The sequence below is a fragment of the Cherax quadricarinatus genome, chromosome 29, assembly GCF_038502225.1.
Source record: "Cherax quadricarinatus isolate ZL_2023a chromosome 29, ASM3850222v1, whole genome shotgun sequence".
Lineage (NCBI taxonomy): Eukaryota > Metazoa > Arthropoda > Malacostraca > Decapoda > Parastacidae > Cherax > Cherax quadricarinatus.
Window position 1 is genome coordinate 12,469,873 of NC_091320.1, and position 27,347 is coordinate 12,497,219.

Here is a 27,347-nt window from a genome sequence, read left to right on the forward strand (position 1 = left end):
AGGACACGGGAAGCCAGCCAGCTTGAACAGGACATGTGAAGCCGGGCAGCTTGACCAGGACACGGGAAGTCAGCCAGCTTTACCAGGACATGGGAAGCCAGCCAGCTTGTCCCGGACACGGGAAGTCAGCCAGCTTGACCAGGACACGGGAAGCCAACCAGCTTGACCAGGACATGGGAAGCCAGCCAGCCTGACCAGGACAAGGGAAGCCTGCCAGCTTGACCAGGACAAGGGAAGCCAGCCTGCTTGACCAGGACACGGGAAGCCAGCCAGCTTGACCAGGACATGGGAAACCAGCCGGCTTGACCAGGACATGGGAAGCCAGCCAGCTTGACCAGGACACAGGAAGCCAGCCAGCTTGACCAGGACACGGGAAGCCAGCCAGCTCGACCAGGACACGGGAAGCCAGCCAGCTTTACTAGGACACGGGAAGCCAGCCAGCTTGACCAGGACATAGGAAGCCAGCCAGCTTGTCCAGGACATGGGAAGCCAGCCAGCTTGACCAGGTCACCGGAAGCCAGCCAGCTTGACCAGGACATGGGAAGCCAGCCAGCTTGCCCAGGACATGGGAAGCCACCTAGCTTGACCAGGGCATGGGAAGCCAGCCAGCTTTACCAAGACATGGGAAGCCAGCCAGCTTGACCAGGACACGGGAAGCCAGCCAGCTTGACCAGGACATGGGAAGCCAGGCAGCTTGACCAGGACACGGGAAGTCAGCCAGCTTGACCAGGACACGGGAAGCCTGCCAGCTTGACCATGTCACTGGAAGCCAGCCAGCTTGACCAGGACACGCGAAGCCAGCCAGCTTGACCAGGACACGGGAAGCCGGCCAGCTTGACCTGGACATAGGATGCCAGCCAGCTTGACCAAGACATGGTAAGCCAGCCAGCTTGACCAGGACACGGGAAGCCAGCCAGCTTGACCAGGACATAGGAAGCCAGCCAGCTTGACCAGGACATGGGAAGCCAGCCAGCTTGACCAGGACATGGGAAGCCAGCCAGCTTGACCAGGACATGGGAAGCCAACCAGCTTGACCAGGACTTTGGACGCCAGCCAGCTTGACCAGGACATGGGAAGCCAGCCAGCTTGACCAGGACAAAAGAAGCCAGCCAGCTTGACCAGGACACGGGAAGCCAGCCAGCTTGACCAGGACATCGGAAGCCAGCCAGCTTGACCAGGACATAGGAAAGCAGTCAGCTTGACCAGGACATGGAAAGCTAGCCAGCTTGACCAGGACACGGGAAGCCATCCAGCTTGTCTAGGACATTGGAAGCTATCCAACTAGACCAGGACACGGGAAGCCAGACAGCTTGTCCAGGACATGGGAAGCCAGCCAGCTTGACAAGGTCATGGAAAGCCTGCCAGCTTGTCCGGGATATGGGAAGCCAGCCAGCTTGACCAGGACATGGGAAGCCAGCCAGCTTCACCAGGACATGGGAAGCCAGCAAGCTTGACCAGGACGCGGAAATCCGGCCACATTCACCGGGACACGGGAAGCCAGCCAGCTTGACCAGGACATGGGAAGCCAGCCAGCTTGACCAGGACATGGGAAGCCAGTCAGCTTGACCAGGACATGGGAAGCCAGCCAGCTTGACCAGTACACGGGAAGCCAGCCAGCTTGACCAGGACACGGGAAGCCAGCCAGCTTGACCAGGACACGGGAAGCCAGCCAGCTTGACCAGGACACGCGAAGCCAGCCAGCTTGACCAGGACACGGGAAGCCAGCCAGCTTGACCAGGACACGGGAAGCCAGCCAGCTTGACCTGGACATAGGAAGCCAGCCAGTTTGACCATTACATGGGAAGCCAGCCAGCTTGACCAGGACATGGGAAGCCAGCCAGCTTGACCAGGACATGGGAAGCCGGCCAGCTTGACCAGGACACGGGAAGCCCGCCAGCTTGACCAGGACATGGGAAGCCAGCCAGCTTGACCAGGACATGGGAAGCCAGCCAGCTTTTCCAGGACATGGGAAGCCAGGCAGCTTGACCAGGACATGGGAAGCCAGCCAGCTTGACCAGTACACGGGAAGCCAGCCAGCTTTACCAGGACACGGGAAGCCAGCCAGCTTGACCAGGACACGGGAAGCCAGCGAGCTTGACCAGGACACGCGAGGCCAGCCAGCTTGACCAGGACACGGGAAGCCAGCCAGCTTGACCAGGACACGGGAAGCCAGCCAGCTTGACCTGGACATAGGAAGCCAACCAGTTTGAGCATTACATGGGAAGCCAGCCAGCTTGACCAGGACATGGGAAGCCAGCCAGCTTGACCAGGACATGGGAAGCCAGCCAGCTTGACCAGGACACGGGAAGCCCGCCAGCTTGACCAGGACATGGGAAGCCAGCCAGCTTGACCAGGACATGGGAAGCCAGCCAGCTTGACCAGGACATGGAAAGCCAGCCAGCTTGACCAGGACATGGGAAGCCAGCCAGCTTGACCAGTACACGGGAAGCCAGCCAGCTTGACCAGGACACGGGAAGCCAGCCATCTTGACCAGGACACGGAAATCCAGCCAGCTTGACCAGGACACGCGAAGCCAGCCAGCTTGACCAGGACACGGGAAGCCAGCCAGCTTGACCAGGACACGGGAAGCCAGCCAGCTTGACCTGGACATAGGAAGCCAGCCAGCTTGACCATTACATGGGAAGCCAGCCAGCTTGACCAGGACATGGGAAGCCAGCCAGCTTGACCAGGACATGGGAAGCCAGCCAGCTTGACCAGGACATGGGAAGCGAGCCAGCTTGACCAGGACATGGGAAGCCAGCCAGCTTGACCAGGACATAGGAAGCCAGCCAGCTTGACCAGGACATAGGAAACTAGTTAGCTTGACCAGGATACGGGAAGCCATCCAGCTTGTCCAGGACATGGGAAGCTAGCCAACTAGACCAGGACACGGGAAGCCAGCCAGCTTGACCAGGACATGGGAAGCCAGCCACCTTGACCAGGAGATGGGAAGCCAGACAGCTTGTCCAGGACATGGGAAGCCAGCCAGCTTGACAAGGTCATGGAAAGCCAGCCATCTTGACCGGGATATTGAAAGCCAGCCAGCTTGACCAGGACATGGGAAGCCTGCCAGCTTCACCAGGACATGGGAAGCCAGCAAGCTTGACCAGGACACGGAAATCCATCCACATTCACCAGGACACGGGAAGCCAGCCAGCTTGACCAGGACATGGGAAGCCAGCCAGCTTGACCAGGACATGGAAAGACAGCCAGCTTGACCAGGATATGGAAAGGCAGCCAGCTTCACCAGGATACGGGAAGCCAGTCAGCTTGACCATAACATGGGAAGCCAGCCAGCTTGACCAGGACATGGAAAGCCAGCCAGCTTCACCAGGGCACGGGAAGCCAGCCAGCTTGACCAGGACACGGAAAGCCAGTCACATTGACCAGGACATGGGAAGCCAGCCAGCTTGACCAGGACACTGAAAGCCAGTCACATTGACCAGGACATGGGAAGCCAACCAGCTTCACCAATACATGGGAAGGCAGCCAGCTTGACTAGGACGTGGAAAGTTAGCCAGCTCGACCAGGACATTTGAAGCCAGCCAGGTTGACCAGGATATGGGAAGCCAGCCTGCTTGACCAGGACAATGGAAGCCAGCCAGTTTGACCAGAACATGGGAAGCCAGCCAGCTTGACCACGGAATGGGAATCCAGCCAGCTTGACCAGGACATTTGAAGCCAGCCAGGTTGACCAGGATATGGGAAGCCAACCATCTTGACCAGGACATGGGAAGCCAGCCAGCTTGACCAGGACATGGGAAGCCAGCCAGCTTGACCAGGACATTTGAAGCCAGCCAGCTTGACCACGGAATGGGAATCGAGCCAGCTTGACCAGGACATGGGACTAGGCAGCTTGAACAGTAAAGGGGAAGCCAGCCAGCTGACTGTGAAATACGTTATTATTAATAAATCTAGAATTACCGACAATATGTCAGGTAAAAAGACACAGTTGCAACTGATGTGCCATTTTATTGTGGCAACGTTTCGCTCTCCAGGAGCTTTGTCCAGTCGTTAAGGGTTCACAAAGGTCCTGGAGAGCGAAACGTTGACATATAAAAGTCACAAAGGTTGCACATATGTCATTTTATTTATTATAACATTAACATAACATGTAATAAATTGGTTTTACTGATCAGTGTTTACAATGTTTTGTGGGTTTAACTTAGGCTCAGTGTTTACAATGTTTTGTAGGTTTAACTTAGGCTCTGTGTTTACAATGTTTTGTAGGTTTAACTTAGGCTCTGTGTTTACAATGTTTTGTAGGTTTAACTTAGGCTCTGTGTTTACAATGTTTTGTAGGTTTAACTTAGGCTCTGTGTTTACAATGTTTTGTGGGTTTAACTTAGGCTCTGTGTTTACAATGTTTTGTAGGTTTAACTTAGGCTCTGTGTTTACAATGTTTTGTAGGTTTAACTTAGGCTCTGTTTTACAATGTTTTGTAGGTTTAACTTAGGCTCTGTGTTTACAATGTTTTGTGGGTTTAACTTAGGCTCTGTGTTTACAATGTTTTGTAGGTTTAACTTAGGCTCTGTGTTTACAATGTTTTGTAGGTTTAACTTAGGCTCTGTGTTTACAATGTTTTGTAGGTTTAACTTAGGCTCTGTGTTTACAATGTTTTGTAGGTTTAACTTAGGCTCTGTGTTTACAATGTTTTGTAGGTTTAACTTAGGCTCTGTGTTTACAATGTTTTGTGGGTTTAACTTAGGCTCTGTGTTTACAATGTTTTGTGGGTTTAACTTAGGCTCTGTGTTTACAATGTTTTGTGGGTTTAACTTAGGCTCTGTGTTTACAATGTTTTGTGGGTTTAACTTAGGCTCTGTGTTTACAATGTTTTGTGGGTTTAACTTAGGCTCTGTGTTTACAATGTTTTGTGGGTTTAACTTAGGCTCTGTGTTTACAATGTTTTGTGGGTTTAACTTAGGCTCTGTGTTTACAATGTTTTGTGGGTTTAACTTAGGCTCTGTGTTTACAATGTTTTGTGGGTTTAACTTAGGCTCAGTGTTTACAATGTTTTGTGGGTTTAACTTAGGCTCTGTGTTTACAATGTTTTGTGGGTTTAACTTAGGCTCAGTGTTTACAATGTTTTGTGGGTTTAACTTAGGCTCTGTGTTTACAATGTTTTGTGGGTTTAACTTAGGCTCTGTGTTTACAATGTTTTGTGGGTTTAACTTAGGCTCAGTGTTTACAATGTTTTGTGGGTTTAACTTAGGCTCTGTGTTTACAATGTTTTGTGGGTTTAACTTAGGCTCTGTGTTTACAATGTTTTGTGGGTTTAACTTAGGCTCTGTGTTTACAATGTTTTGTGGGTTTAACTTAGGCTCAGTGTTTACAATGTTTTGTAGGTTTAACTTAGGCTCAGTGTTTACAATGTTTTGTGGGTTTAACTTAGGCTCTGTGTTTACAATGTTTTGTGGGTTTAACTTAGGCTCAGTGTTTACAATGTTTTGTGGGTTGAACTTAGGCTCAGTGTTTACAATGTTTTGTAGGTTTAACTTAGGCTCTGTGTTTACAATGTTTTGTAGGTTTAACTTAGGCTCTGTGTTTACAATGTTTTGTAGGTTTAACTTAGGCTCAGTGTTTACAATGTTTTGTGGGTTTAACTTAGGCTCAGTGTTTACAATGTTTTGTAGGTTTAACTTAGGCTCAGTGTTTACAATGTTTTGTGGGTTTAACTTAGGCTCTGTGTTTACAATGTTTTGTGGGTTTAACTTAGGCTCTGTGTTTACAATGTTTTGTGGGTTTAACTTAGGCTCAGTGTTTACAATGTTTTGTGGGTTTAACTTAGGCTCTGTGTTTACAATGTTTTGTTGGTTTAACTTAGGCTCTGTGTTTACAATGTTTTGTGGGTTTAACTTAGGCTCTGTGTTTACAATGTTTTGTGGGTTTAACTTAGGCTCTGTGTTTACAATGTTTTGTGGGTTTAACTTAGGCTCTGTGTTTACAATGTTTTGTAGGTTTAACTTAGGCTCTGTGTTTACAATGTTTTGTGGGTTTAACTTAGGCTCTGTGTTTACAATGTTTTGTAGGTTTAACTTAGGCTCTGTGTTTACAATGTTTTGTGGGTTTAACTTAGGCTCTGTGTTTACAATGTTTTGTAGGGTTTAACTTAGGCTCTGTGTTTACAATGTTTTGTGGGTTTAACTTAGGCTCTGTGTTTACAATGTTTTGTAGGTTTAACTTAGGCTCTGTGTTTACAATGTTTTGTAGGTTTAACTTAGGCTCTTGTTTACAATGTTTTGTGGGTTTAACTTAGGCTCTGTGTTTACAATGTTTTGTAGGTTTAACTTAGGCTCTGTGTTTACAATGTTTTGTAGGCTCTGTGTTTACAATGTTTTGTAGGTTTAACTTAGGCTCTGTGTTTACAATGTTTTGTGGGTTTAACTTAGGCTCTGTGTTTACAATGTTTTGTAGGTTTAACTTAGGCTCTGTGTTTACAATGTTTTGTAGGTTTAACTTAGGCTCTGTGTTTACAATGTTTTGTGGGTTTAACTTAGGCTCTGTGTTTACAATGTTTTGTAGGTTTAACTTAGGCTCTGTGTTTACAATGTTTTGTAGGTTTAACTTAGGCTCTGTGTTTACAATGTTTTGTGGGTTTAACTTAGGCTCTGTGTTTACAATGTTTTGTAGGTTTAACTTAGGCTCTGTGTTTACAATGTTTTGTGGGTTTAACTTAGGCTCAGTGTTTACAATGTTTTGTAGGTTTAACTTAGGCTCTGTGTTTACAATGTTTTGTAGGTTTAACTTAGGCTCTGTGTTTACAATGTTTTGTGGGTTTAACTTAGGCTCTGTGTTTACAATGTTTTGTAGGTTTAACTTAGGCTCTGTGTTTACAATGTTTTGTAGGTTTAACTTAGGCTCTGTGTTTACAATGTTTTGTGGGTTTAACTTAGGCTCTGTGTTTACAATGTTTTGTAGGTTTAACTTAGGCTCTGTGTTTACAATGTTTTGTGGGTTTAACTTAGGCTCTGTGTTTACAATGTTTTGTAGGTTTAACTTAGGCTCTGTGTTTACAATGTTTTGTAGGTTTAACTTAGGCTCTGTGTTTACAATGTTTTGTGGGTTTAACTTAGGCTCTGTGTTTACAATGTTTTGTAGGTTTAACTTAGGCTCTGTGTTTACAATGTTTTGTGGGTTTAACTTAGGCTCTGTGTTTACAATGTTTTGTAGGTTTAACTTAGGCTCTGTGTTTACAATGTTTTGTAGGTTTAACTTAGGCTCTGTGTTTACAATGTTTTGTGGGTTTAACTTAGGCTCTGTGTTTACAATGTTTTGTAGGTTTAACTTAGGCTCTGTGTTTACAATGTTTTGTGGGTTTAACTTAGGCTCTGTGTTTACAATGTTTTGTAGGTTTAACTTAGGCTCTGTGTTTACAATGTTTTGTAGGTTTAACTTAGGCTCTGTGTTTACAATGTTTTGTAGGTTTAACTTAGGCTCAGTGTTTACTTAGGCTCTGTGTTTACAATGTTTTGTGGGTTTAACTTAGGCTCTGTGTTTACAATGTTTTGTGGGTTTAACTTAGGCTCTGTGTTTACAATGTTTTGTAGGTTTAACTTAGGCTCTGTGTTTTGTGGGTTTAACTTAGGCTCATGTTTTGTTTTGTGGGTTTAACTTAGGCTCTGTGTTTACAATGTTTTGTGGGTTTAACTTAGGCTCTGTGTTTACAATGTTTTGTAGGTTTAACTTAGGCTCAGTTTTACAATGTTTTGTGGGTTTAACTTAGGCTCTGTGTTTACAATGTTTTGTGGGTTTAACTTAGGCTCTGTGTTTACAATGTTTTGTGGGTTTAACTTAGGCTCAGTGTTTACAATGTTTTGTGGGTTTAACTTAGGCTCTGTGTTTACAATGTTTTGTAGGTTTAACTTAGGCTCTGTGTTTACAATGTTTTGTGGGTTTAACTTAGGCTCTGTGTTTACAATGTTTTGTGGGTTTAACTTAGGCTCAGTGTTTACAATGTGGTAGGTTTAACTTAGGCTCTGTGTTTACAATGTTTTGTGGGTTTAACTTAGGCTCTGTGTTTACAATGTTTTGTGGGTTTAACTTAGGCTCTGTGTTTACAATGTTTTGTGGGTTTAACTTAGGCTCTGTGTTTACAATGTTTTGTGGGTTTAACTTAGGCTCTGTGTTTACAATGTTTTGTGGGTTTAACTTAGGCTCTGTGTTTTGTACTTAGGCTCATGTTTTGTTTTGTGGGATTTACTTAGGCTCTGTGTTTACAATGTTTTGTGGGTTTAACTTAGGCTCTGTGTTTACAATGTTTTGTGGGTTTAACTTAGGCTCAGTGTTTACAATGTTTTGTGGGTTTAACTTAGGCTCAGTGTTTACAATGTTTTGTGGGTTTAACTTAGGCTCAGTGTTTACAATGTTTTGTGGGTTTAACTTAGGCTCAGTGTTTACAATGTTTTGTGGGTTTAACTTAGGCTCAGTGTTTACAATGTTTTGTAGGTTTAACTTAGGCTCTGTGTTTACAATGTTTTGTAGGTTTAACTTAGGCTCTGTGTTTACAATGTTTTGTGGGTTTAACTTAGGCTCTGTGTTTACAATGTTTTGTAGGTTTAACTTAGGCTCTGTGTTTACAATGTTTTGTGGGTTTAACTTAGGCTCTGTGTTTACAATGTTTTGTGGGTTTAACTTAGGCTCTGTGTTTACAATGTTTTGTAGGTTTAACTTAGGCTCTGTGTTTACAATGTTTTGTAGGGGCTTTAACTTAGGCTCTGTGTTTACAATGTTTTGTAGGTTTAACTTAGGCTCTGTGTTTACAATGTTTTGTAGGGGCTTTAACTTAGGCTCTGTGTTTACAATGTTTTGTGGGTTTAACTTAGGCTCTGTGTTTACAATGTTTTGTAGGTTTAACTTAGGCTCTGTGTTTACAATGTTTTGTGGGTTTAACTTAGGCTCTGTGTTTACAATGTTTTGTGGGTTTAACTTAGGCTCTGTGTTTACAATGTTTTGTGGGTTTAACTTAGGCTCTGTGTTTACAATGTTTTGTGGGTTTAACTTAGGCTCTGTGTTTACAATGTTTTGTGGGTTTAACTTAGGCTCTGTGTTTACAATGTTTTGTGGGTTTAACTTAGGCTCTGTGTTTACAATGTTTTGTGGGTTTAACTTAGGCTCTGTGTTTACAATGTTTTGTGGGTTTAACTTAGGCTCTGTGTTTACAATGTTTTGTGGGTTTAACTTAGGCTCTGTGTTTACAATGTTTTGTGGGTTTAACTTAGGCTCTGTGTTTACAATGTTTTGTGGGTTTAACTTAGGCTCAGTGTTTACAATGTTTTGTAGGTTTAACTTAGGCTCTGTGTTTACAATGTTTTGTGGGTTTAACTTAGGCTCTGTGTTTACAATGTTTTGTGGGTTTAACTTAGGCTCAGTGTTTACAATGTTTTGTGGGTTTAACTTAGGCTCAGTGTTTACAATGTTTTGTAGGTTTAACTTAGGCTCTGTGTTTACAATGTTTTGTGGGTTTAACTTAGGCTCTGTGTTTACAATGTTTTGTAGGTTTGTTTAGGTTTAACTTAGGCTCAGTGTTTACAATGTTTTGTGGGTTTAACTTAGGCTTTAACTTAGGCTCAGTGTGTTTACAATGTTTTGTCTGTGGTTTAACTTAGGCTCAGTGTTTACAATGTTTTGTGGGTTTAACTTAGGCTCTGTGTTTACAATGTTTTGTGGGTTTAACTTAGGCTCTGTGTTTACAATGTTTTGTGGGTTTAACTTAGGCTCTGTGTTTACAATGTTTTGTGGGTTTAACTTAGGCTCTGTGTTTAATGTTTTGTGGGTTTAACTTAGGCTCTGTGTTTATGTTTTGTAGGTTTAACTTAGGCTCTGTGTTTACAATGTTTTGTGGGTTTAACTTAGGTTTAACTTAGGCTCTGTGTTTACAATGTTTTGTGGGTTTAACTTAGGCTCAGTGTTTACAATGTTTTGTGGGTTTAACTTAGGCTCTGTGTTTACAATGTTTTGTGGGTTTAACTTAGGCTCTGTGTTTACAATGTTTTGTGGGTTTAACTTAGGCTCTGTGTTTACAATGTTTTGTGGTTTAACTTAGGCTCTGTGTTTACAATGTTTTGTAGGTTTAACTTAGGCTCTGTGTTTACAATGTTTTGTGGGTTTAACTTAGGCTCTGTGTTTACAATGTTTTGTAGGTTTAACTTAGGCTCTGTGTTTACAATGTTTTGTGGGTTTAACTTAGGCTCTGTGTTTACAATGTTTTGTGGGTTTAACTTAGGCTCTGTGTTTACAATGTTTTGTAGGTTTAACTTAGGCTCTGTGTTTACAATGTTTTGTGGGTTTAACTTAGGCTCTGTGTTTACAATGTTTTGTAGGTTTAACTTAGGCTCTGTGTTTACAATGTTTTGTGGGTTTAACTTAGGCTCTGTGTTTACAATGTTTTGTGGGTTTAACTTAGGCTCTGTGTTTACAATGTTTTGTGGGTTTAACTTAGGCTCTGTGTTTACAATGTTTTGTGGGTTTAACTTAGGCTCTGTGTTTACAATGTTTTGTGGGTTTAACTTAGGCTCTGTGTTTACAATGTTTTGTAGGTTTAACTTAGGCTCTGTGTTTACAATGTTTTGTAGGTTTAACTTAGGCTCTGTGTTTACAATGTTTTGTAGGTTTAACTTAGGCTCTGTGTTTACAATGTTTTGTGGGTTTAACTTAGGCTCTGTGTTTACAATGTTTTGTGGGTTTAACTTAGGCTCTGTGTTTACAATGTTTTGTAGGTTTAACTTAGGCTCTGTGTTTACAATGTTTTGTAGGTTTAACTTAGGCTCTGTGTTTACAATGTTTTGTGGGTTTAACTTAGGCTCTGTGTTTACAATGTTTTGTGGGTTTAACTTAGGCTCTGTGTTTACAATGTTTTGTGGGTTTAACTTAGGCTCTGTGTTTACAATGTTTTGTAGGTTTAACTTAGGCTCTGTGTTTACAATGTTTTGTTTTGTGGTTTAACTTAGGCTCTGTGTTTACAATGTTTTGTGGGTTTAACTTAGGCTCTGTGTTTACAATGTTTTGTGGGTTTAACTTAGGCTCTGTGTTTACAATGTTTTGTGGGTTTAACTTAGGCTCTGTGTTTACAATGTTTTGTGGTTTAACTTAGGCTCTGTGTTTACAATGTTCTGTGGGTTTAACTTAGGCTCTGTGTTTACAATGTTTTGTGGGTTTAACTTAGGCTCTGTGTTTACAATGTTTTGTGGGTTTAACTTAGGCTCTGTGTTTACAATGTTTTGTGGGTTTAACTTAGGCTCTGTGTTTACAATGTTTTGTGGGTTTAACTTAGGCTCTGTGTTTACAATGTTTTGTGGGTTTAACTTAGGCTCTGTGTTTACAATGTTTTGTGGGTTTAACTTAGGCTCTGTGTTTACAATGTTTTGTGGGTTTAACTTAGGCTCTGTGTTTACAATGTTTTGTGGGTTTAACTTAGGCTCTGTGTTTACAATGTTTTGTGGGTTTAACTTAGGCTCTGTGTTTACAATGTTTTGTAGGTTTAACTTAGGCTCTGTGTTTACAATGTTTTGTGGGTTTAACTTAGGCTCTGTGTTTACAATGTTTTGTGGGTTTAACTTAGGCTCTGTGTTTACAATGTTTTGTGGGTTTAACTTAGGCTCTGTGTTTACAATGTTTTGTGGGTTTAACTTAGGCTCTGTGTTTACAATGTTTTGTGGGTTTAACTTAGGCTCTGTGTTTACAATGTTTTGTGGGTTTAACTTAGGCTCTGTGTTTACAATGTTTTGTGGGTTTAACTTAGGCTCTGTGTTTACAATGTTTTGTGGGTTTAACTTAGGCTCTGTGTTTACAATGTTTTGTGGGTTTAACTTAGGCTCTGTGTTTACAATGTTTTGTGGGTTTAACTTAGGCTCTGTGTTTACAATGTTTTGTGGGTTTAACTTAGGCTCTGTGTTTACAATGTTTTGTGGGTTTAACTTAGGCTCTGTGTTTACAATGTTTTGTGGGTTTAACTTAGGCTCAGTGTTTAAAATGTGTTGTTGGTTTAACTTAGGCTCTGTGTTTACAATGTTTTGTGGGTTTAACTTAGGCTCTGTGTTTACAATGTTTTGTGTGTTTAACTTAGGCTCTGTGTTTACAATGTTTTGTGGGTTTAACTTAGGCTCTGTGTTTACAATGTTTTGTTTTGTGGGTTTAACTTAGGCTCTGTGTTTACAATGTTTTGTAGGTTTAACTTAGGCTCTGTGTTTACAATGTTTTGTGGGTTTAACTTAGGCTCTGTGTTTACAATGTTTTGTGGGTTTAACTTAGGCTCTGTGTTTACAATGTTTTGTGGGTTTAACTTAGGCTCTGTGTTTACAATGTTTTGTGGGTTTAACTTAGGCTCTGTGTTTACAATGTTTTGTGGGTTTAACTTAGGCTCTGTGTTTACAATGTTTTGTGGGTTTAACTTAGGCTCTGTGTTTACAATGTTTTGTGGGTTTAACTTAGGCTCTGTGTTTACAATGTTTTGTGGGTTTAACTTAGGCTCTGTGTTTACAATGTTTTGTGGGTTTAACTTAGGCTCTGTGTTTACAATGTTTTGTAGGTTTAACTTAGGCTCAGTGTGTTTACAATGTTTTGTGTAGGTTTAACTTAGGCTCTGTGTTTACAATGTTTTGTGGGTTTAACTTAGGCTCTGTGTTTACAATGTTTTGTGGGTTTAACTTAGGCTCTGTGTTTACAATGTGTTGTAGGTTTAACTTAGGCTCAGTGTTTACAATGTTTTGTGGGTTTAACTTAGGCTCAGTGTTTACAATGTTTTGTGGGTTTAACTTAGGCTCAGTGTTTACAATGTTTTGTGGGTTTAACTTAGGCTCAGTGTTTACAATGTTTTGTGGGTTTAACTTAGGCTCTGTGTTTACAATGTTTTGTGGGTTTAACTTAGGCTCAGTGTTTACAATGTTTTGTGGGTTTAACTTAGGCTCAGTGTTTACAATGTTTTGTGGGTTTAACTTAGGCTCTGTGTTTACAATGTTTTGTGGGTTTAACTTAGGCTCAGTGTTTACAATGTTTTGTGGGTTTAACTTAGGCTCAGTGTTTACAATGTTTTGTAGGTTTAACTTAGGCTCTGTGTTTACAATGTTTTGTGGGTTTAACTTAGGCTCTGTGTTTACAATGTTTTGTGGGTTTAACTTAGGCTCTGTGTTTACAATGTTTTGTGGGTTTAACTTAGGCTCAGTGTTTACAATGTTTTGTGGGTTTAACTTAGGCTCAGTGTTTACAATGTTTTGTGGGTTTAACTTAGGCTCTGTGTTTACAATGTTTTGTGGGTTTAACTTAGGCTCTGTGTTTACAATGTGTTGTAGGTTTAACTTAGGCTCAGTGTTTACAATGTTTTGTGGGTTTAACTTAGGCTCTGTGTTTACAATGTTTTGTGGGTTTAACTTAGGCTCTGTGTTTACAATGTTTTGTGGGTTTAACTTAGGCTCAGTGTTTACAATGTTTTGTGGGTTTAACTTAGGCTCTGTGTTTACAATGTTTTGTGGGTTTAACTTAGGCTCAGTGTTTACAATGTTTTGTGGGTTTAACTTAGGCTCTGTGTTTACAATGTTTTGTGGGTTTAACTTAGGCTCTGTGTTTACAATGGTTAGGCTCAGTGTAACTTAGGCTCTGTGTTTACAATGTATTGTGGGTTTAACTTAGGCTCTGTGTTTACAATGTTTTGTGGGTTTAACTTAGGCTCTGTGTTTACAATGTTTTGTGGGTTTAACTTAGGCTCTGTGTTTACAATGTTTTGTGGGTTTAACTTAGGCTCTGTGTTTACAATGTTTTGTGGGTTTAACTTAGGCTCAGTGTTTACAATGTTTTGTGGGTTTAACTTAGGCTCTGTGTTTACAATGTTTTGTGGGTTTAACTTAGGCTCAGTGTTTACAATGTTTTGTAGGTTTAACTTAGGCTCTGTGTTTACAATGTTTTGTGGGTTTAACTTAGGCTCTGTGTTTACAATGTTTTGTGGGTTTAACTTAGGCTCTGTGTTTACAATGTTTTGTAGGTTTAACTTAGGCTCAGTGTTTACAATGTTTTGTGGGTTTAACTTAGGCTCAGTGTTTACAATGTTTTGTGGGTTTAACTTAGGCTCTGTGTTTACAATGTTTTGTGGGTTTAACTTAGGCTCTGTGTTTACAATGTTTTGTGGGTTTAACTTAGGCTCTGTGTTTACAATGTTTTGTGGGTTTAACTTAGGCTCTGTGTTTACAATGTTTTGTGGGTTTAACTTAGGCTCTGTGTTTACAATGTTTTGTGGGTTTAACTTAGGCTCTGTGTTTACAATGTTTTGTGGGTTTAACTTAGGCTCTGTGTTTACAATGTTTTGTGGGTTTAACTTAGGCTCTGTGTTTACAATGTTTTGTGGGTTTAACTTAGGCTCAGTGTTTACAATGTTTTGTGGGTTTAACTTAGGCTCTGTGTTTACAATGTTTTGTGGGTTTAACTTAGGCTCTGTGTTTACAATGTTTTGTGGGTTTAACTTAGGCTCAGTGTTTAAAATGTGTTGTAGGTTTAACTTAGGCTCAGTGTTTACAATGTTTTGTGGGTTTAACTTAGGCTCTGTGTTTACAATGTTTTGTGGGTTTAACTTAGGCTCTGTGTTTACAATGTTTTGTGGGTTTAACTTAGGCTCTGTGTTTACAATGTTTTGTGGGTTTAACTTAGGCTCTGTGTTTACAATGTTTTGTGGGTTTAACTTAGGCTCAGTGTTTAAAATGTTTTGTAGGTTTAACTTAGGCTCAGTGTTTACAATGTTTTGTGGGTTTAACTTAGGCTCAGTGTTTACAATGTTTTGTGGGTTTAACTTAGGCTCAGTGTTTACAATGTTTTGTGGGTTTAACTTAGGCTCTGTGTTTACAATGTTTTGTGGGTTTAACTTAGGCTCAGTGTTTACAATGTTTTGTTGGTTTAACTTAGGCTTAGTTTTGCTTAGGCTCAGTGTTTAAAATGTTTTGTTGGTTTAACTTAGGCTCAGTGTTTACAATGTTTTGTGGGTTTAACTTTGGCTCTGTGTTTACAATGTTTTGTGGGTTTAACTTAGGCTCTGTGTTTAGAATGTTTTGTGGGTTTAACTTAGGCTCTGTGTTTACAATGTTTTGTGGGTTTAACTTAGGCTCTGTGTTTACAATGTTTTGTGGGTTTAACTTAGGCTCTGTGTTTACAATGTTTTGTGGGTTTAACTTAGGCTCTGTGTTTACAATGTTTTGTGGGTTTAACTTAGGCTCTGTGTTTACAATGTTTTGTGGGTTTAACTTAGGCTCAGTGTTTACAATGTTTTGTGGGTTTAACTTAGGCTCTGTGTTTACAATGTTTTGTGGGTTTAACTTAGGCTCAGTGTTTACAATGTTTTGTGGGTTTAACTTAGGCTCTGTGTTTACAATGTTTTGTGGGTTTAACTTAGGCTCTGTGTTTACAATGTTTTGTGGGTTTAACTTAGGCTCTGTGTTTACAATGTTTTGTGGGTTTAACTTAGGCTCTGTGTTTACAATGTTTTGTGGGTTTAACTTAGGCTCTGTGTTTACAATGTTTTGTGGGTTTAACTTAGGCTCTGTGTTTACAATGTTTTGTGGGTTTAACTTAGGCTCTGTGTTTACAATGTTTTGTGGGTTTAACTTAGGCTCTGTGTTTACAATGTTTTGTGGGTTTAACTTAGGCTCTGTGTGTTTACAATGTTTTGTGGGTTTAACTTAGGCTCTGTGTTTACAATGTTTTGTGGGTTTAACTTAGGCTCTGTGTTTACAATGTTTTGTGGGTTTAACTTAGGTTTAACTTAGGCTCTGTGTTTACAATGTTTTGTGGGTTTAACTTAGGCTCTGTGTTTACAATGTTTTGTAGGTTTAACTTAGGCTCTGTGTTTACAATGTTTTGTAGGTTTAACTTAGGCTCTGTGTTTACAATGTTTTGTGGGTTTAACTTAGGCTCAGTGTTTAAAATGTGTTGTAGGTTTAACAATGTTTTGTGGGTTTAACTTAGGCTCTGTGTTTACAATGTTTTGTGGGTTTAACTTAGGCTCTGTGTTTACAATGTTTTGTAGGTTTAACTTAGGCTCTGTGTTTACAATGTTTTGTGGGTTTAACTTAGGCTCTGTGTTTACAATGTTTTGTGGGTTTAACTTAGGCTCTGTGTTTACAATGTTTTGTGGGTTTAACTTAGGCTCTGTGTTTACAATGTTTTGTAGGTTTAACTTAGGCTCAGTGTTTACAATGTTTTGTGGGTTTAACTTAGGCTCTGTGTTTACAATGTTTTGTGGGTTTAACTTAGGCTCTGTGTTTACAATGTTTTGTAGGTTTAACTTAGGCTCTGTGTTTACAATGTTTTGTGGGTTTAACTTAGGCTCTGTGTTTACAATGTTTTGTGGGTTTAACTTAGGCTCAGTGTTTACAATGTTTTGTGGGTTTAACTTAGGCTCTGTGTTTACAATGTTTTGTGGGTTTAACTTAGGCTCTGTGTTTACAATGTTTTGTGGGTTTAACTTAGGCTCTGTGTTTACAATGTTTTGTGGGTTTAACTTAGGCTCTGTGTTTACAATGTTTTGTGGGTTTAACTTAGGCTCTGTGTTTACAATGTTTTGTGGGTTTAACTTAGGCTCTGTGTTTACAATGTTTTGTGGGTTTAACTTAGGCTCTGTGTTTACAATGTTTTGTGGGTTTAACTTAGGCTCTGTGTTTACAATGTTTTGTGGGTTTAACTTAGGCTCTGTGTTTACAATGTTTTGTGGGTTTAACTTAGGCTCTGTGTTTACAATGTTTTGTGGGTTTAACTTAGGCTCTGTGTTTACAATGTTTTGTGGGTTTAACTTAGGCTCTGTGTTTACAATGTTTTGTGGGTTTAACTTAGGCTCTGTGTTTACAATGTTTTGTAGGTTTAACTTAGGCTCTGTGTTTACAATGTTTTGTGGGTTTAACTTAGGCTCTGTGTTTACAATGTTTTGTGGGTTTAACTTAGGCTCTGTGTTTACAATGTTTTGTGGGTTTAACTTAGGCTCTGTGTTTACAATGTTTTGTAGGTTTAACTTAGGCTCTGTGTTTACAATGTTTTGTGGGTTTAACTTAGGCTCTGTGTTTACAATGTTTTGTGGGTTTAACTTAGGCTCTGTGTTTACAATGTTTTGTGGGTTTAACTTAGGCTCTGTGTTTACAATGTTTTGTGGGTTTAACTTAGGCTCTGTGTTTACAATGTTTTGTGGGTTTAACTTAGGCTCTGTGTTTACAATGTTTTGTGGGTTTAACTTAGGCTCTGTGTTTACAATGTTTTGTGGGTTTAACTTAGGCTCTGTGTTTACAATGTTTTGTGGGTTTAACTTAGGCTCTGTGTTTACAATGTTTTGTGGGTTTAACTTAGGCTCTGTGTTTACAATGTTTTGTGGGTTTAACTTAGGCTCTGTGTTTACAATGTTTTGTGGGTTTAACTTAGGCTCTGTGTTTACAATGTTTTGTGGGTTTAACTTAGGCTCTGTGTTTACAATGTTTTGTGGGTTTAACTTAGGCTCTGTGTTTACAATGTTTTGTGGGTTTAACTTAGGCTCAGTGTTTACAATGTTTTGTGGGTTTAACTTAGGCTCTGTGTTTACAATGTTTTGTGGGTTTAACTTAGGCTCTGTGTTTACAATGTTTTGTGGGTTTAACTTAGGCTCTGTGTTTACAATGTGTTTACAATGTTTTGTGGGTTTAACTTAGGCTTTGTTTAAATGTTTTGTGGGTTTAACTTAGGCTCTGTGTTTACAATGTTTTGTGGGTTTAACTTAGGCTCTGTGTTTACAATGTTTTGTGGGTTTAACTTAGGCTCTGTGTTTACAATGTTTTGTGGGTTTAACTTAGGCTCTGTGTTTACAATGTTTTGTGTGGTTTAACTTAGGCTCTGTGTTTACAATGTTTTGTGGGTTTAACTTAGGCTCTGTGTTTACAATGTTTTGTGGGTTTAACTTAGGCTCAGTGTTTACAATGTTTTGTGGGTTTAACTTAGGCTCTGTGTTTACAATGTTTTGTGGGTTTAACTTAGGCTCTGTGTTTACAATGTTTTGTGGGTTTAACTTAGGCTCTGTGTTTACAATGTTTTGTGGGTTTAACTTAGGCTCTGTGTTTACAATGTTTTGTGGGTTTAACTTAGGCTCTGTGTTTACAATGTTTTGTGGGTTTAACTTAGGCTCTGTGTTTACAATGTTTTGTGGGTTTAACTTAGGCTCTGTGTTTACAATGTTTTGTGGGTTTAACTTAGGCTCTGTGTTTACAATGTTTTGTGGGTTTAACTTAGGCTCAGTGTTTAACTTAGGCTCAATGTGTTTACAATGTTTTGTTTTGTAGGTTTAACTTAGGCTCTGTGTTTACAATGTTTTGTAGGTTTAACTTAGGCTCTGTGTTTACAATGTTTTGTGGGGCTTTAACTTAGGCTCTGTGTTTACAATGTTTTGTAGGTTTAACTTAGGCTCTGTGTTTACAATGTTTTGTGGGTTTAACTTAGGCTCTGTGTTTACAATGTTTTGTAGGTTTAACTTAGGCTCTGTGTTTACAATGTTTTGTGGGTTTAACTTAGGCTCTGTGTTTACAATGTTTTGTAGGTTTAACTTAGGCTCTGTGTTTACAATGTTTTGTAGGTTTAACTTAGGCTCTGTGTTTACAATGTTTTGTAGGTTTAACTTAGGCTCTGTGTTTACAATGTTTTGTAGGTTTAACTTAGGCTCTGTGTTTACAATGTTTTGTGGGTTTAACTTAGGCTCTGTGTTTACAATGTTTTGTAGGTTTAACTTAGGCTCTGTGTTTACAATGTTTTGTGGGTTTAACTTAGGCTCTGTGTTTACAATGTTTTGTAGGTTTAACTTAGGCTCTGTGTTTACAATGTTTTGTGGGTTTAACTTAGGCTCTGTGTTTACAATGTTTTGTGGGTTTAACTTAGGCTCTGTGTTTACAATGTTTTGTGGGTTTAACTTAGGCTCTGTGTTTACAATGTTTTGTGGGTTTAACTTAGGCTCTGTGTTTACAATGTTTTGTTGGTTTAACTTAGGCTCTGTGTTTACAATGTTTTGTTGGTTTAACTTAGGCTCTGTGTTTACAATGTTTTGTGGGTTTAACTTAGGCTCTGTGTTTACAATGTTTTGTTGGTTTAACTTAGGCTCTGTGTTTACAATGTTTTGTTGGTTTAACTTAGGCTCTGTGTTTACAATGTTTTGTGGGTTTAACTTAGCCTCTGTGTTTACAATGTATTGTGGGTTTAACTTAGGCTCTGTGTTTACAATGTTTTGTTGGTTTAACTTAGGCTCTGTGTTTACAATGTTTTGTTGGTTTAACTTAGGCTCTGTGTTTACAATGTTTTGTGGGTTTAACTTAGGCTCTGTGTTTACAATGTTTTGTGGGTTTAACTTAGGCTCTGTGTTTACAATGTTTTGTAGGTTTAACTTAGGCTCTGTGTTTAAAAGGTTTTGTAGGTTTAACTTATGCTCTGGTTTAACTTAGGCTCTGTGTTTACAATGTTTTGTGGGTTTAACTTAGGCTCTGTGTTTACAATGTTTTGTTGGTTTAACTTAGGCTCTGTGTTTACAATGTTTTGTAGGTTTAACTTAGGCTCTGTGTTTACAATGTTTTGTGGGTTTAACTTAGGCTCTGTGTTTACAATGTTTTGTAGGTTTAACTTAGGCTCAGTGTTTACAATGTTTTGTGGGTTTAACTTAGGCTCTGTGTTTACAATGTTTTGTTGGTTTAACTTAGGCTCTGTGTTTACAATGTTTTGTAGGTTTAACTTAGGCTCTGTGTTTACAATGTTTTGTGGGTTTAACTTAGGCTCTGTGTTTACAATGTTTTGTAGGTTTAACTTAGGCTCTGTGTTTACAATGTTTTGTTGGTTTAACTTAGGCTCAGTGTTTACAATGTTTTGTTGGTTTAACTTAGGCTCAGTGTTTACAATGTTTTGTTGGTTTAACTTAGGCTCAGTGTTTACAATGTTTTGTTGGTTTAACTTAGGCTCTGTGTTTACAATGTTTTGTTGGTTTAACTTAGGCTCTGTGTTTACAATGTTTTGTTGGTTTAACTTAGGCTCTGTGTTTACAATGTTTTGTAGGTTTAACTTAGGCTCAGTGTTTACAATGTTTTGTGTGTTTAACTTAGGCTCTGTGTTTACAATGTTTTGTTGGTTTAACTTAGGCTCTGTGTTTACAATGTTTTGTAGGTTTAACTTAGGCTCTGTGTTTACAATGTTTTGTGGGTTTAACTTAGGCTCTGTGTTTACAATGTTTTGTAGGTTTAACTTAGGCTCTGTGTTTACAATGTTTTGTTGGTTTAACTTAGGCTCAGTGTTTACAATGTTTTGTTGGTTTAACTTAGGCTCAGTGTTTACAATGTTTTGTTGGTTTAACTTAGGCTCAGTGTTTACAATGTTTTGTTGGTTTAACTTAGGCTCTGTGTTTACAATGTTTTGTTGGTTTAACTTAGGCTCTGTGTTCACAATGTTTTGTTGGTTTAACTTAGGCTCTGTGTTTACAATGTTTTGTAGGTTTAACTTAGGCTCAGTGTTTACAATGTTTTGTTGGTTTAACTTAGGCTCAGTGTTTACAATGTTTTGTTGGTTTAACTTAGGCTCAGTGTTTACAATGTTTTGTTGGTTTAACTTAGGCTCAGTGTTTACAATGTTTTGTTGGTTTAACTTAGGCTCAGTGTTTACAATGTTTTGTTGGTTTAACTTAGGCTCTGTGTTTACAATGTTTTGTGGGTTTAACTTAGGCTCTGTGTTTACAATGTTTTGTGGGTTTAACTTAGGCTCAGTGTTTACAATGTTTTGTGGGTTTAACTTAGGCTCTGTGTTTACAATGTTTTGTGGGTTTAACTTAGGCTCTGTGTTTACAATGTTTTGTGGGTTTAACTTAGGCTCAGTGTTTACAATGTTTTGTGGGTTTAACTTAGGCTCTGTGTTTACAATGTTTTGTAGGTTTAACTTAGGCTCAGTGTTTACAATGTTTTGTGGGTTTAACTTAGGCTCTGTGTTTACAATGTTTTGTGGGTTTAACTTAGGCTCAGTGTTTACAATGTTTTGTAGGTTTAACTTAGGCTCAGTGTTTACAATGTTTTGTGGGTTTAACTTAGGCTCAGTGTTTACAATGTTTTGTAGGTTTAACTTAGGCTCAGTGTTTACAATGTTTTGTGGGTTTAACTTAGGCTCTGTGTTTACAATGTTTTGTGGGTTTAACTTAGGCTCTGTGTTTACAATGTTTTGTGGGTTTAACTTAGGCTCTGTGTTTACAATGTTTTGTGGGTTTACCTTAGGCTCTGTGTTTACAATGTTTTGTGGGTTTAACTTAGGCTCTGTGTTTACAATGTTTTGTGGGTTTAACTTAGGCTCTGTGTTTACAATGTTTTGTGGGTTTAACTTAGGCTCTGTGTTTACAATGTTTTGTGGGTTTAACTTAGGCTCTTTGTTTACAATGTTTTGAGGGTTTAACTTAGGCTCTGTGTTTACAATGTTTTGTGGGTTTAACTTAGGCTCTGTGTTTACAATGTTTTGTAGGTTTAACTTAGGCTCTGTGTTTACAATGTTTTGTAGGTTTAACTTAGGCTCTGTGTTTACAATGTTTTGTAGGTTTAACTTAGGCTCAGTGTTTACAATGTTTTGTGGGTTTAACTTAGGCTCAGTGTTTACAATGTTTTGTGGGTTTAACTTAGGCTCTGTGTTTACAATGTTTTGTGGGTTTAACTTAGGCTCTGTGTTTACAATGTTTTGTGGGTTTAACTTAGGCTCTGTGTTTACAATGTTTTGTGGGTTTAACTTAGGCTCAGTGTTTACAATGTTTTGTGGGTTTAACTTAGGCTCTGTGTTTACAATGTTTTGTGGGTTTAACTTAGGCTCTGTGTTTACAATGTTTTGTAGGTTTTACTTAGGCTCAGTGTTTACAATGTTTTGTGGGTTTAACTTAGGCTCTGTGTTTACAATGTTTTGTAGGTTTTACTTATGCTCAGTGTTTACAATGTTTTGTGGGTTTAACTTAGGCTCTGTGTTTACAATGTTTTGTGGGTTTAACTTAGGCTCAGTGTTTACAATGTTTTGTGGGTTTAACTTAGGCTCTGTGTTTACAATGTTTTGTGGGTTTAACTTAGGCTCAGTGTTTACAATGTTTTGTGGGTTTAACTTAGGCTCTGTGTTTACAATGTTTTGTGGGTTTAACTTAGGCTCTGTGTTTACAATGTTTTGTAGGTTTTACTTAGGCTCAGTGTTTACAATGTTTTGTGGGTTTAACTTAGGCTCTGTGTTTACAATGTTTTGTGGGTTTAACTTAGGCTCAGTGTTTACAATGTTTTGTGGGTTTAACTTAGGCTCTGTGTTTACAATGTTTTGTAGGTTTTACTTAGGCTCTGTGTTTACAATGTTTTGTGGGTTTAACTTAGGCTCTGTGTTTACAATGTTTTGTAGGTTTAACTTAGGCTCAGTGTTTACAATGTTTTGTGGGTTTAACTTAGGCTCTGTGTTTACAATGTTTTGTGGGTTTAACTTAGGCTCAGTGTTTACAATGTTTTGTGGGTTTAACTTAGGCTCTGTGTTTACAATGTTTTGTAGGTTTTACTTAGGATCTGTGTTTACAATGTTTTGTGGGTTTAACTTAGGCTCTGTGTTTACAATGTTTTGTAGGTTTAACTTAGGCTCTGTGTTTACAATGTTTTGTGGGTTTAACTTAGGCTCTGTGTTTACAATGTTTTGTGGGTTTAACTTAGGCTCTGTGTTTACAATGTTTTGTAGGTTTAACTTAGGCTCAGTGTTTACAATGTTTTGTGGGTTTAACTTAGGCTCAGTGTTTACAATGTTTTGTGGGTTTAACTTAGGCTCTGTGTTTACAATGTTTTGTGGGTTTAACTTAGGCTCTGTGTTTACAATGTTTTGTGGGTTTAACTTAGGCTCTGTGTTTACAATGTTTTGTAGGTTTAACTTAGGCTCAGTGTTTACAATGTTTTGTGGGTTTAACTTAGGCTCTGTGTTTACAATGTTTTGTGGGTTTAACTTAGGCTCTGTGTTTACAATGTTTTGTAGGTTTAACTTAGGCTCAGTGTTTACAATGTTTTGTGGGTTTAACTTAGGCTCTGTGTTTACAATGTTTTGTAGGTTTAAATTAGGCTCAGTGTTTACAATGTTTTGTGGGTTTAACTTAGGCTCTGTGTTTACAATGTTTTGTGGGTTTAACTTAGGCTCTGTGTTTACAATGTTTTGTAGGTTTAACTTAGGCTCTGTGTTTGCAATGTTTTGTGGGTTTAACTTAGGCTCTGTGTTTACAATGTTTTGTAGGTTTAACTTAGGCTCAGTGTTTACAATGTTTTGTGGGTTTAACTTAGGCTCTGTGTTTACAATGTTTTGTAGGTTTAACTTAGGCTCAGTGTTTACAATGTTTTGTGGGTTTAACTTAGGCTCTGTGTTTACAATGTTTTGTGGGTTTAACTTAGGCTCTGTGTTTACAATGTTTTGTAGGTTTAAATTAGGCTCAGTGTTTACAGTGTTTTGTGGGTTTAACTTAGGCTCTGTGTTTACAATGTTTTGTGGGTTTAACTTAGGCTCTGTGTTTACAATGTTTTGTAGGTTTAACTTAGGCTCTGTGTTTACAATGTTTTGTGGGTTTAACTTAGGCTCTGTGTTTACAATGTTTTGTAGGTTTAACTTAGGCTCAGTGTTTAAAATGTGTTGTAGGTTTAACTTAGGCTCAGTGTTTACAATGTGTTTACAGCGTGTTGTATATAAATTGTGTAATTCGTAAAGGTAATTACATAATTTATATATTCTAGGTTTAAACTTTAAACCATTATAAAGATCGGTTTACTTTTTCAGCCTAATATCCAAATTTTTCAGTGCTCCAGAAAAGCATAATTCTCCATCAATTTTATAAATGCAATTTTCTTCTTTGAGCCTACACAGCTCATGCTACACAGCTCACTTAACTATTAGAACCTCCTGCATGCGAGACTCACCAATGCTTAAAGTTTGAAGCTGACCAGAAGAGGCATTCTTTAGTCATTGCACGGATTCCAATATTTCCAAGTTTTTTTTTTTTTTAATTCTGTTAGTACATCAGCCTACCTAGGTGGGAGACGGCCAGTTTGTTGAATGACAAAAAAATCAGCAAATTTGCACCTGCGCATTCTAATCTTCCTGGGTATTATTATTTTAATGAAATATCTGTGATAAATGTTAAAGGTGCTCAGATGAGGCGAAGTCCACACATTATTATATGTAAATCAATATCACATTTTGTATAATTATCAAATTTGACTTTAGGCAGCCCATTAACAACGCAATCTTTCAGGCAGACTTGCTGATGTTGTTTATTCCCTCATCTATGTTGTTTAAGTAGACTGTGAACAACAAGGGCCAGAGTACTGACCCTTGTGGAATATCATATGAAACTTGTACCCATTCTTATTTCACCCTATTCATGCAAACTCTCTGTTGTCAATTGGATAAACCATTCTTCGAACCAGGAGAGAAGATCTTCTGCCATACCATGTGCCGCTACTTTATCACGCTCCTGTGTGGAATATTCCACTGGCCCAAATATCCTAGTGAAATAGGTTAATATATTCGTAAGACAAATTGGCTTCGAACTACATCCGCAGATATCGATTCCATCAACTTTGGCACAGATGAGGTTAACCGTTTGGTTTACAATTTGACGCTAATGGCCAATATAAAGCTTCGTAAATCAGTATAACACTGGTCATCTTCCAGGTATTCTGTACGATGCCCGAGTATAGTAAATTACTGAAGAGATTACTTACGGTTTGCCTAGTTCCTCTTTACATTTCATTGGGATCCATGAAAACATTTCATCAGAAGCCTTTGAGCTATATACGAATTTTTCCAGCGCCATTGACATTTTTATTCTTTACAGATGGTTTAATTATATAGAAATGTCAGAGAAAGTTAAGTTGCTGCATAGGTAGACGTCGATGCATGTGTTTGTGTTCCTGTATTGTATGTTTAGCAAGTTTATATGTATACGCACATGTATACATGTATGTATGTATACATGTATGTATGTATACGCATGCGTGTAATATATTTTGTATGGTTTACAGGTCTCCCTCGACGAGACTGAGGCTTCGCCAGACTGAGGAGAGTGAGATGGGAGAGTCATGGGCAGTGGACAACCTGTACATCGGCAGACAGTGTCCTGGACTCTGTTCTGGTCACGGTCACTGTACACACGACGGCTGCAGGTATGTACCCTGACTCTACTACAGATGCGTACCCCTGGCTCTTCTGGATGGAAATAAATGGTATAAAATACCGACACAATGGCAATATAAACACAAATGCAGTATAATGTGATCCTTTATTGACTACGTTTCGCCCACACAGTGGGCTTTTTCAAGTCACAAACAGAACTACCTGGGGTGGAAGGAACGCGAGTATTTATAGTCCGGCTGAGGTCAGGTGAAGAATGCTGCATCTGATGTTGTACCGAGTTGGGTTGTAGAGTCTAAAAACTTGGGTAGCTTGGAAAGGAGACTGGACAAGTTTGTGAGCAGACCTTCTACAGTGTTCTTATGTGGGATAGCGATGAAGAAGTTTCTTGGCAAGTGGTTCCGCTATGTTATAGAAGCCACTATTCTGGTTGAAGTTGTCGGATATAGAAATAAGTGATGATTCCAGGATTCTTCGGTATTGAGTGTTGTCTTCTGTGGCGATAAGTCTTGAGTTTCTGTAGTTTATCAAGTGGTTGTGTGAATTACGGTGTTGTACGCAGGCATTCCTTGTGTCGTCAGACCTGCTTGCGTATTGGTGTTCTGAAATACGTGTTTGGAGGTCCCTTGATGTTTCGCCCACGTATAACTTGTTGCAACAAGTTATACGTGGGCGAAACATCAAGGGACCTCCAAACACGTATTTCAGAACACCAATACGCAAGCAGGTCTGACGACACAAGGAATGCCTGCGTACAACACCGTAATTCACACAACCACTTGATAAACTACAGAAACTCAAGACTTATCGCCACAGAAGACAACACTCAATACCGAAGAATCCTGGAATCATCACTTATTTCTATATCCGACAACTTCAACCAGAATAGTGGCTTCTATAACATAGCGGAACCACTTGCCAAGAAACTTCTTCATCGCTATCCCACATAAGAACACTGTAGAAGGTCTGCTCACAAACTTGTCCAGTCTCCTTTCCAAGCTACCCAAGTTTTTAGACTCTACAACCCAACTCGGTACAACATCAGATGCAGCATTCTTCACCTGACCTCAGCCGGACTATAAATACTCGCGTTCCTTCCACCCCAGGTAGTTCTGTTTGTGACTTGAAAAAGCCCACTGTGTGGGCGAAACGTAGTCAATAAAGGATCACATTATACTGCATTTGTGTTTATATTGCCACTGGCTCTTCTGTTGGTATGTACCCTGGATCTGCTGTAGCTGTTTATTCTGGCTCTACTGTAGATGTGTACTTTGGCTCTACTGTAGGTGTGTACTCTGGCTCTACTCTAGGTGTGTACTCTCTGTCAGTTCAGACTGTAGCAAGTTTCTTTTTCAAGGTTTTCCAGGAAGGCTGTGATCTGGACACTGTACCAGAAACTTGCCTATTTTTGTTATTACGTGAAATATAAATATAATATTAGTGTCTATACATATGTACTCTGAATATTAGAAAGTCAATAAAATTTTCAGAAAATAATAAGATGTACTCTTATCAGTATAACACGTACATGACTGGAATTCTTCATAAATTAGTTACAATTTCCAATAAAATAATGAGTTTAAAAAATATGAAATACATTTTTAAGATAGTTCTACGTATAAGTAAATAATTACTTGATGGAGAAGATGCAGAACTTTGGGAAAAATCTGTTCTTATCTTGATTAACTTTTACTGTAGAAAATATATGAATTCTAATACCATAGCTACGGAAAAGAGAGTAGGACAGACAGGTGCAAGTGATGGACCAAAAGGTCGAGGTTCTCATACACCAAACTTGGACATCAGACATGACTGTACTGTGGGAACAAGTGACAAATTAATTATTCACAGTCTAATTCCTCTGCCTCGTTGTTATGTTGGTGAAGCTGAGACACAAGAGGCGATAGAATCATTAATGAGGATAAAATGAGCTGAATTATGAATGTTGTGAAACTCTGTGTGTTTATAATGATGGTGATCTCATAGCAGCTGAGGCAAGTGTCATCATGCTTGCCAACTTTGATTTAATTCGATCAATCGGCGTCTCCTAAAATAATAATAATAATAAAAAAAAAAGAAAAAAAAAAAAAAAAAAAAAAAAAAAAAAGACGACCGCCCTTCTGGATCGCTTGATGACCTGAAAACAATGTTAGGTCTCCACCTCGGCAAAAACATGACCACGGTGAACGTACGTGGTAAAATTGCTACGAGGTGTGGTGATCCAAAAAAAGAAGAAACACTTT

General features: G+C 39.2%; 1 protein-coding gene across 1 annotated transcript in view; it reads left to right on the forward strand.

Moving 5' to 3' along the window:
* LOC128690364 (reelin) overlaps positions 1–27,347 on the forward strand; it is an 871,665-nt gene that overhangs the window by 287,543 nt on the left and 556,775 nt on the right. The window contains exon 23 of the mRNA XM_070089797.1: positions 24,996–25,136. Within this exon, the coding sequence (XP_069945898.1) occupies positions 24,996–25,136 (141 nt within the window). The remainder of the gene's footprint in view (positions 1–24,995; positions 25,137–27,347) is intronic.